Genomic DNA, 10,246 nt, shown 5'->3' with positions numbered 1-10,246 from the left:
CAGTCACTGCCTGATGTGACACTGTAGTAAATGACTTCAGCCATTTCCCAAACTTTAGGTAAGATTTAAGTGTCAAAATTTAATATCTTAATTAATTAGTACTAACAGACAAGTAAATAAAATGCTAGTCTGTTAATACTGGATTCGTTTCGGTTTCGATTACCGATTTAAAAACTTACGAGGGTGGTGATCAGCTGATAGTTCTCATTAACCATAGGAGAGGGTGAGGTAGGGATGGGGTGTGCAATTGCTTTACGGGGCAGCAAAATGTAACTTTAATTTCGCCCTTGCTAGTTACGTTAATCAATATCTCATATTTTGTTTAGTTCCTATTTTGTGACCGCTAACACCGTAGCTAGGTGTTCGGGACATTTCGGTTTCCGGTATAATTCGTAATCGGCCGAAATGTTCCGAAAAGACAAAATTGATAATCGATATTCGAGGTTCACTGCACCCGAATAAACCCGTTTCACATATAATGTATACTTTCCGCCGGGTATAATTAATATGCATTCCCTCTGTAAATTATCTCTTTCTAGGGGATATTATATTTTCTCATTCCAGCCAGTGTACAAAGACTGGTATATCAAATGCCGTGGTATGTGCTATCCTGTCTGTGGGATGGTGCATATAAAAGATCCCTTGCTACTAATGGAAAAATGTAGCGGGTTTCCTTTTTAAGACTATAGTTCAAAATTATCAAATGTTTGACATCCAATAGCCAATGATTAATAAATCAATATGCTATAGTGGTGTCGTTAAACAAAACAAACTTTAACTCTAAAATATGACTATTGACGTACATGCACATATTTAAGTAATTTCACCTGTATTTGACCGGCCTCGGTGGCGTCGTGGTAGGCCATCGGTCTACAGGCTGGTAGGTACTGGGTTCGGATCCCAGTCGAGGCATGGGATTCTTAATCCAGATACCGACTCCAAACCCTGAGTGAGTGCTCCGCAAGGCTCAATGGGTAGGTGTAAACCACTTGCACCGACCAGTGATCTATAACTGGTTCAACAAAGGCCATGGTTTGTGCTATCCTGTCTGTGGGAAGCGCAAATAAAAGATCCCTTGCTGCTAATCGGAAAGAGTAGCCCATGTAGTGGTGACAGCGGGTTTCCTCTCAAAATCTGTGTGGTCCGTAACCATATGTCTGACACCATATAACCGTAAATAAAATGTGTTGAGTGCGTCGTTAAATAAAAACATTTCTTTCTTTTTTTTCACCTGTATTTATTTTATATAACATTAACTTTCAAATTTTACAGCGGAAAGAAACCACTGAAGGATTTACCTGAAGTTTTTCAGATAGAAAGTTCATATGGCCAGCAACGGTAAGTGTTAATGGTTGTTAAAAAGGAAACAAACTGAAACCCCCCCCCCCCCCCCCCCCCACCCACCCACCCCACATAAAAAAACAACAACCCAGAACAAAAAAAGGAGAAACCCCTCCCTTGATTTACAAGTCACCATACTGAATCTTTTTTTTATCAGAAACCAATTGCTGTGCTAATTTAAAGGGACACACCCTAATTTTAACCCGTGAAAATTAACACTAAGTTTAGTTAATCTACAAACCTGTAACACGTATGGATAAAGTTACAGTTGAGTGAAACATGAGTCTGTGAATTTGAAATGATGAAATACCCTCTAAAAGTAGACTAAACCTCGACTCCATAAATGTTACTTCTCAGATGCACGTGCGTTTTAAAAAATACGAGAAATGCATTTTGTGATATTAAAAACACCAAGATGACCAAAAACACTTCGAAGGTACGGAAATTAATAATCTAAACCATAAAATCTAAGTAAAGTATGATTTAAGTTATCAAAAACGGTTATAATAGTAAAAAATATGCGTTAGTGTTTAAAAACTAGGGTATGTCACTTTAATATGCTTACGAAGCAGTAATTCAACTATTGGGGGGTGGGGGGTGGGGGGTGGGGGGGGGGGGGGGGGGGGGGGACGACGGGATAGCTAGCCCAGTCGGTAGAGCACTCGTCTGGGATGCGAGGATCGAAGGATCGTCAAGGTATCCACTGGCTATTTCCCGTCCTAACCATTGCATCACGACTGGTATACCAAAGGCCGTAGTATGTGCTATCCCGTTTGTGGGAAAGTGCATATACATAATAGATATTTCACTGCTAATGCAAAAACGAAGCAAGTTTCTTTTAAGACTTCAATAGGCGATGATTAATAAATCATTGTGCTGTAGTGGTGTCGTTAAACAAAACAAACTGTAAACTTTAAATATTCAATTACATACCAAACTATCGGTAAGTAGGATGTGATGAGTATGCGGCTACATGAATAAAGTAATTGTCGAGGCAAATTAAATGTAATATACTGACGTCCAAAAGAAACTTTACATACATAAAATGTGAATAATTTGATAAATACTGTTGCTAATAAAAAATAACCAATTTAGAAACCACCTTTCAAAGGCTTTACATGTATCACTAAGTACATTGTGACGTTTAAATGTTGAATTCATATCCCACCAAACCGATGGATGGATATCTATAATACAATGTCAAGCCTTGTAAAGTTTCTTTTGGATGTCAGTATACTAGTATATATTTTTAGGCAATACAAGTATTTTGTCGGACCATTTAGTAGGTCAAATGCCGTATGAATATTCCTTTAATGTCATTATGTTTTTTTTTCTTCTGAACACAGATGTGCTTAGCCGACAAGGACTCACAATAGTTAAACAACTTGGAAGAGGAAGTTTCGCGTCTGTTTTTCTGTATGAAGAGCAGAACGGGAAGAAACACGCCATTAAGACAGTGCTCTTTACCCCCATAGCCAGCGTTGAGGTAAAAAGGAAAGGAATATATGTTTAAAAGCACAATATCAAACAAATGTATTAAGCTTCTTCTATTACAGTCTGTCTAGATAATTCCTGAGGTACGTACCTTTGTTTCGCATAAAATGATTTGGGAGCTGTTACAAACAATTTAATATCAGGACGATCAGAAATACCTTGGGTTTGCTCAAACTGAGTTATATATTGTACGAATATTGTCGTTGTAAATAATAAAATCGTTATTTATTTATTTATTTATTTATTATTGTATGTAAATATTTATGTATTTATTTATTTGGTTATTTATTTTATTTATTAATTAATATTAATAATTAAAGGGACTCGCCCTAGTTGTTAACCATTACGCCGTTGTTTTTCGCTATTAAACCCATTTTTTCACAAATAAAATTGCACTTTACTTACCGTTTATTATTTAGAATATACATTTCCATTCACCTGAAGTGTTTTTTGGTAATCCTGGTAATCCTGGTGTTTGTAATACCACAAAATGCATTTTTCGTATTTCTTAAAAAGCCACGTGCCTCTGAGAAAAAAACATTGAGCAGACAAGGTCTAATCTATTTTTAGAGGGGATATTCCCATTTCAATGTCACAGACGTTGGTATACCACGTGACCGTTATCATTTTGGTTCGGTTTGTTTTCTCGTGCACGGTTCGCGCAATCAACATCCGATTTGTTGTCGTTTGCTTATCGTTCATTTGTGAGGTTTTTCTTCACAGTTCGTGAACATTTTCATTAACAATAAAGTTCATACAAGTAAGTATCTCAATACAAAACGTTACAAACCCTTAAAACCAATAATTTTGCTACGTCTTACGATATCTGGAGAGAGGATACAACCTTTGGAACATGTCCAGGAGAGGTGAAAGGAACGCACCCCAAGTCTCTGCCACTCTGTGAAATTTGTCGTGACATAGGCATTGTTGTGCTTCGAGCGACATCTACCGGTGACATCAGAATACTAACTTTCAAAATTATTTAATGCAATTGGGTCATGGGGATTCCCATGGTATTTATCGATATAAAACCTGCTTTTTCACTCCATTTTATAAAAACGTGATCTAAGTGTGTTACAGGTTTGTAGATTAACCAAAATTATAATTTATTTTCGCTGGATGGAACTAGGGCGTGCGGCTTTAATAAATTAATATTAATAATCTTAATTTTTATTTTATTGTTATTAATTTTTTTTATGGGGAGGAGGGATCTGCAGATTAGGTTTAGCGTCCTCCTAGCATAGCACAGCATAGCACAGCATAGCACAGCATAGCACAGCATAGCACAGCATAGCACAGCATAGCACAGCATAGCATAGCATAGTTTATTATTAGCTTTAATATAAAAATCAAGAAACATCATATCAGAGTTCCTTCCAGTTAATTTTACAACAGCCAATAACACTTTATTTACATTTCATGATTAAAAGCGAAGTTGCCACTTTAACTGTATGATATTGTCGTCGTTTCAGGAGTTTGACAAGGTAATACGAGAAGTCGATTTATTGTCCAAGTTGTCACACGAGCGGATTGTGTCCTACACCCGCCATATAGTGACCGACAATCGACTTCATATATTCTTGGAGTACATGGAAAGGGTGAGCTCTTCTGTTCATTATTTCACTCGTTTATTTAAGGTGTACTGGTATTTAATTAAAGTACTATCTACATTAATTTTTGTTTACCTATTTTGTATATGCAGTTATAACTGCGGATGTAATTCCATAAGATTTTTGGTGTTGTATGTCTATAATAGTATTTGCTAATATAAATTGTGTTCTTCAATGTAATCGTATCATTAATTTGATTTCTGCGGTATAATATTATACTTTTCACAATATTATCAAGGTGTATTTATCTGTGGGTAGATTAAATCGTATATTAACAATGATGGGAATTTTATCCTTGATGTTGTGTTTGTATACATACACATAAACATACACAGACACATACAGAGACACATACACATACACATACACAAAATGTATGTATGTATGTATGCATGTATGTATGTATGTATACTAGTAGGGGGATGTGGTGTGGACATAGCCCAGTGGTAAAGCGCTCGCCTGATGCGCGGTCGGTTTAAGATCGATCCCCATTGGTGGGCCCATTGGGCTATTTCTCGTTTCTGGTATATGAAAGGCTGTGGTATGTGCTATACTGTCTATGGGATAATACATATAAAAGATCCCTTGTTATAATTTTTAAATGTATCGGGTTTCCCCTCTAAGAATATATGTAAAAATTACCAAATCTTTGACATCCAATAGCCGATGACTAATAAATCAATATGCTCTAAAGGTGTCGTTAAACAGGACAAACATCATTAATAGTAGGGGTCTAGGTGCAGAAATTATACTAATACCACCGGCCTCGGTGGCGTCGTGGTTAAGCCATCAGACATAAGGCTGGTAGGTACAGGGTTCGCAGCCCGGTACCGACTCCCACCCAGAGCGAGTTTTATGAACTTAATGGGTAGCTGCAAGACCACTACACCCTCTTCTCTCTCACTAACAATCAATCCACTGTCCTGGACAAACAGCCCAGATAGCTGAGGTGTGTGCCCATGACAGCGTGCCTGAACCTCAATTGGATATAAGCACGAAAATAAGTTGACATGAAATGAAAATGAAATACTAGTATCTGTATCTTTAACACGTATCTTCCTTTTTAATTAGGGTTCAGTCAAAGAACGAATTGAAGCAACTGGTCCCCTGGATGTCGTTACTTGTTCTGTCTACACCAGGCAGATGCTGGACGGACTCACCTACCTACATGGGGATGACATTCACATTGTTCACAGAGATATAAAAGGTATGGAAAGAACAGAAATGTTGTTGTGTAATCAGCTGAAATTGTGTATCTAACATACGGTGTGTCACGGGGATTCTATAATTCCCGTAACTGAATAAAACACGATTATCAAAATATCTCTCCTAACGGTATATCTATTAGATCTCTCTGTAACAGGCTGTTAAACCCTAGTATGGCTCGTCTCTAGGTATGATCAGAGATACGATCTTATATAAAGTATATATTATTATAGCACGTTTAGCTCACTAGAAACACAACAAAACACAATACACTTTGGAATCTGTATTATCCTACGCTGACAAATGTACAGCCGTAGTAGTTAATTAATAACAGCAATAATAACAACCCAGAACTGATCACTTAATTAGTTAATCTCTAGGTGTCTAGTTACACAATATGCGAATCACCGTTACACCACACCCACGCGTGTGATAATTGAGAAACGCTTCTAGGGGAAGTTAATTAATAAAGGAATTACCACTCTATTCCTAACTGGTTAATTTTTAATTAACCCTTACTACTCGTTCAGTAATGTGTGATAATTTAGGAACGCTTCCAGGGGAACTTAATTAATAAAGGAATTACAGCTCTATTCCTAACGGGTTAATTTTTAATTAACCCTAACTACTCATTCAGTAACCTTGTAACACAGAATTAATACTGGTACCTATCACAATAAAGACAATAACCTACAGTTTACCTAGGTCCGCTAGGATGACTGGCTAAGCTTTATATTACCAAATACTCATATAATGTTAGAACAAAAAGTCTACGATTTACTTCGTCAGATGACCGAAGACACTGTCTAAAGAATATTGGTATAATACAGTATTAAAATATTTAAAGTCACATCAATCACATCAAGATTATACACAGAGCAGAAATGATATTTACCAAAGTCCAAACGGACTAACGTTCCCAGGAAGCTTCCTTTTCCGTTCTCCTAGATATCTCTAAAAACTAGCTATTTATTATAAAATCAGAATTGGCCTGTGGGTACAAGGCGGTACCTCCCCCTATCATCTGATATTTCACCTCTACTAGCGTCAGTATATTTCTCTCTGATCGTCAGACTTACTGACGCCATCGTCGCCAAATCACGGTTGTAAAAACCGCACTCGCAGAGGTATTACGTAACTACTCGCCACATGGCCTCCACAGCTGGACTAAGTGCATATTGGAATGCCCGATCGCGCGAAGCATTACGTAACAAGTTGCCCAGTGCAATTAAACTGCACACGGCCCTCTAACACAATTAAAATCGCCACAGGCGAAAACAAATTTAAGAGCATGTCCCGTCACACGGTGACTGCGACAACAGGCCTCGGTGGCGCAGTGGTTAAGCAATCGGACTAAAGGCTGGTAGGTACAGGGTTCGCAGCCCGGTACCGGCTCCAGCACTTTCTTATTTGTAGACAGGACAGCACATATCACAGTCTCTAACATACTAATTGTGCAAAACTGGTTAATAGATGTATGGAGCGCCAAGGTGACAAATACACCTGTATTAATTATTACTAGTAATCAATAGGGAACACATGCAAAGGCAAAGCTGCACATATAGTTGCTTGCCTTGGCTGTTCTAGTAGTTGCCTTCACCCCATGTCAAAACGAATCGATCCCCGTCGGTGGGCCCATTGGGCTATTTCTCGTTCCAGCCAGTGCACCACGACTGGTATATCAAAGATTATGGTATGTGCTATCCTGTCTGTGGGATGGTGCATATAATAGACCCCTTGCTGAAAATCGAGAAGAGTAGCCCATGAAGTGGCAACATCAGGTTTCCTCTCTCAATATCTGTGTAGTCCTTCACCATATGTCCGACATCATATAACCGTAAATTAAATGTGTTGAGTGCGTCGTTAAATAAAACATTTCCTTCCTTCCTGTATCAAAACGGATATTTAATCTAAAGGGTTTGGTAGAAACTTTTCAAATGACTAAAAACCAATTGTTGTGCGACTTGATGCACGTTTAAAACTTAATACTTAGTCATATGTTTCTTAGGTCGGTTTGAGGCTAAAAGAAATGATGTAAAAAAACAAAACTATTTTGTTATAACTATTTCGCCAGTAATTTGTTCTTCAGCTGGCAATGTTTTACTGGATGGTGACGGGAACGTGAAGTTGGCAGATTTCGGGATCTCCAAAGAGTTGCAGGAGCTACGGTCTGACCTTCGAACTGAGGCCGGGACCTATTACTGGATGGCCCCGGAAGTCATTAGGGCGGAGGAATATGGCAGGAAGGTGGATATTTGGTGAGTTATAGTTCATACTTCATAAAAATAGATCTTGGGCTTGTGTTTAGAGTCGATCCCAGTCGGCGAACCCATTGAGCTATTTCTCGCTCCATCCAGTGCACCACGACTGGTATATCAAAGGCCATGGTATGTGTTATCCTGTCTGTGGGATAGTGCATATGGAAAAGTCCCTTGCTACTAATGAAAAGCATCTACTGCTCTGATTGGTAGTATTGACTGATTGAAACATATTTTATTGCTTTTTAAAGAACAAATGGATTAGGCATAAGTTACACAACTTACTAGGCCTTCTCCATAATGCTTGCATTTTACGACAGTAATATATTTTTGCAATTTACATATGAACAGAAATAAATATCACTGAAATAGAGAAAGAAGAAAGAATAAAGGAAACAGAAAAAATATTGGTAGTAATATACGGAATTAATTATTTGTATAAATATTTTTATTTATTACTATTATATCACCGGCCTCAGTGGTATCGTGGTTAAGTCATCAGTCATAAGGCTGATGGGTACTGGGTTCGCAGCCCAGTACTGGCTTCCACCCAGAGCGAGTGTTAACGACTCAATGGGCAGGTGCAAGGCCACTACACCCTCTTCTCTCTCTCACTAACTACTAATAACCAACAACTAACCCATTGTTATGGATAGACAGCCCAGATAACCGCGTGCCCAGCACAGTGTGCTTGAATCTTAATTGGATATAAGCACGAAAATATTTCGAGTTATCTCCCATTTATTCTCAGGCATAAAGTGCGGCTAGTTATACACACTAAGTATTCAAATCATTGAACAAGTGACGCAAAACTATTTTATGCAACCCACATGGAATTGACCATAATTTTCAACTTTTTTTTGTGATATTTTCCTTATTTTTAATATTATTCTGTTATTTTTAATATTTCTTTCCAGGAGTCTCGGTTGTACCGTGGTAGAGATGCTGACCGAAAAACCACCCTTGCACCAATACACACCTCAGCAGGCTATACTTAAAGTAGGTCGAGGTGAACCACTAGAATACCAGTTACCTGGAGACGCAGGGGAACTAGCTGCTGTTAGGTCTTTCCTGGAGAAAACCTTTCAGAAACAGTACAGCGATCGACCCACTGCCGTGGAACTGTCACATGACCCTTTCGTTGCACTACAAAGTGGACAGTTTTAGAGCTCGCGGTATAGGGAACAGTTAAACTGTTTTAATAATAAAAACATATAAGCAACTCTGGCAGTTAAGAAAATGGACACAGCAAAAATATGTCACGCAGTTTTGTCGTTAATGTGTAAGAGAGTAATTTAATTTGTAAGTATTAGCCTACAATAAATAATGGTGTGTGTGTGTGTGTGTGTGTGTGTGTGTGTGTGTGTGTGTGTGTGTGTGACATAGCCCAGTGGTAACGCGCTCGCTTGATGCGCGGTCGGTCTAGGATCGATCCTCGACGGTGGGCCCATTGGGCTGTTTCTCGTTCCAGCCAGTATACCAGGACAAGTACATCAAAGGTCGTGGTATATGCTATCCTGTATATATATATATATATAAAAGATACCTTGTTACTAATGGAAAAATTTAGCGGGTTTCCACTCTAGGACTATATGTGAAACTTACCAAATGTTTGACATCCAATAGCCGATGATTAAAGAATCAGTGTGCTCTAGTGGTGTTGTTAAACAAAACAAACTTTAACTTTTTCATATAATATTATTTATTTTGTACTGTTGTATGTTTAGGTCATATGCAAATAGTGTCTTTTGCTTTTAATCCGGGGAGCACTACTAGGTAATTTAATGAGTGGCCATTAGATACCATTTATCTCGTTGATTAAAAAGTATTGAATTCACTTTCACTCGTCAGATACATTTTTAAACAACTCGTTGTAAAATAAATAGTATCTAGCGGCCAGTCATGTAGTATTTCTATATATAAACTAGAAGCATAAGTCGATAACGAACTCAGGAAATACATTTCTTATGTATATATTTATATAAATGTATTAAAATTATTTTTTAAATAATGTTTTGTCATCATAATTCTTTTGTTGACGTTTGCTGTATAATTCTGTCCAAGACGGTGCTCAGTCGCTGAAATGGATTTATGGTTATAATTCTTAGGACTGCTTTAAAGGAATGCTAAAGCAAGGCTTTTGGACTGGTATGCATATTCAACGATACATAATGCACATTATTGCTTAATATCAACAAGTATAATCGTATAGTTAATTAATAAAACGGTTAAATGTGACGGATATTATATATAACAGGCACAGCCATTTTGTACCATCCCAGTTAATACGCCCTCTGGCGAGCTGGTGGTTACGTAATACCTAACATGTCACGTCAG

At 37.8% G+C, this 10,246-nt stretch overlaps 1 protein-coding gene across 1 annotated transcript; it reads left to right on the top strand.

Moving 5' to 3' along the window:
- Nucleotides 1-9,276, top strand: LOC121387951 (mitogen-activated protein kinase kinase kinase 3-like). The gene is made up of 7 exons (XM_041519135.1): nt 1-58; nt 1,273-1,338; nt 2,688-2,827; nt 4,308-4,433; nt 5,517-5,652; nt 7,741-7,909; nt 8,827-9,276. The coding sequence occupies exons 2-7, from the start codon at nt 1,326-1,328 to the stop codon at nt 9,074-9,076; spliced, it is 834 nt and encodes a 277-aa protein (XP_041375069.1). The 5' UTR covers nt 1-58; nt 1,273-1,325; the 3' UTR covers nt 9,077-9,276.
- The last annotated feature ends 970 nt before the right edge of the window (nt 9,277-10,246 follow it).

Source organism: Gigantopelta aegis, chromosome 14 (assembly GCF_016097555.1).
Source record: "Gigantopelta aegis isolate Gae_Host chromosome 14, Gae_host_genome, whole genome shotgun sequence".
Classification (NCBI taxonomy): domain Eukaryota; kingdom Metazoa; phylum Mollusca; class Gastropoda; order Neomphalida; family Peltospiridae; genus Gigantopelta; species Gigantopelta aegis.
Note: the sequence above shows the minus strand (reverse complement) of the source record. Positions and strands in the feature narration are given on the sequence as shown.

Excerpts from the sequence above, each read along its gene's own strand:
- LOC121387951 (XM_041519135.1), top strand. Across the intron at positions 4,434-5,516 it reads TCTTGGAGTACATGGAAAGG|GGTTCAGTCAAAGAACGAAT; the intron begins GTGAGCTCTTCT and ends CTTTTTAATTAG. Across the intron at positions 7,910-8,826 it reads GGCAGGAAGGTGGATATTTG|GAGTCTCGGTTGTACCGTGG; the intron begins GTGAGTTATAGT and ends ATTTCTTTCCAG.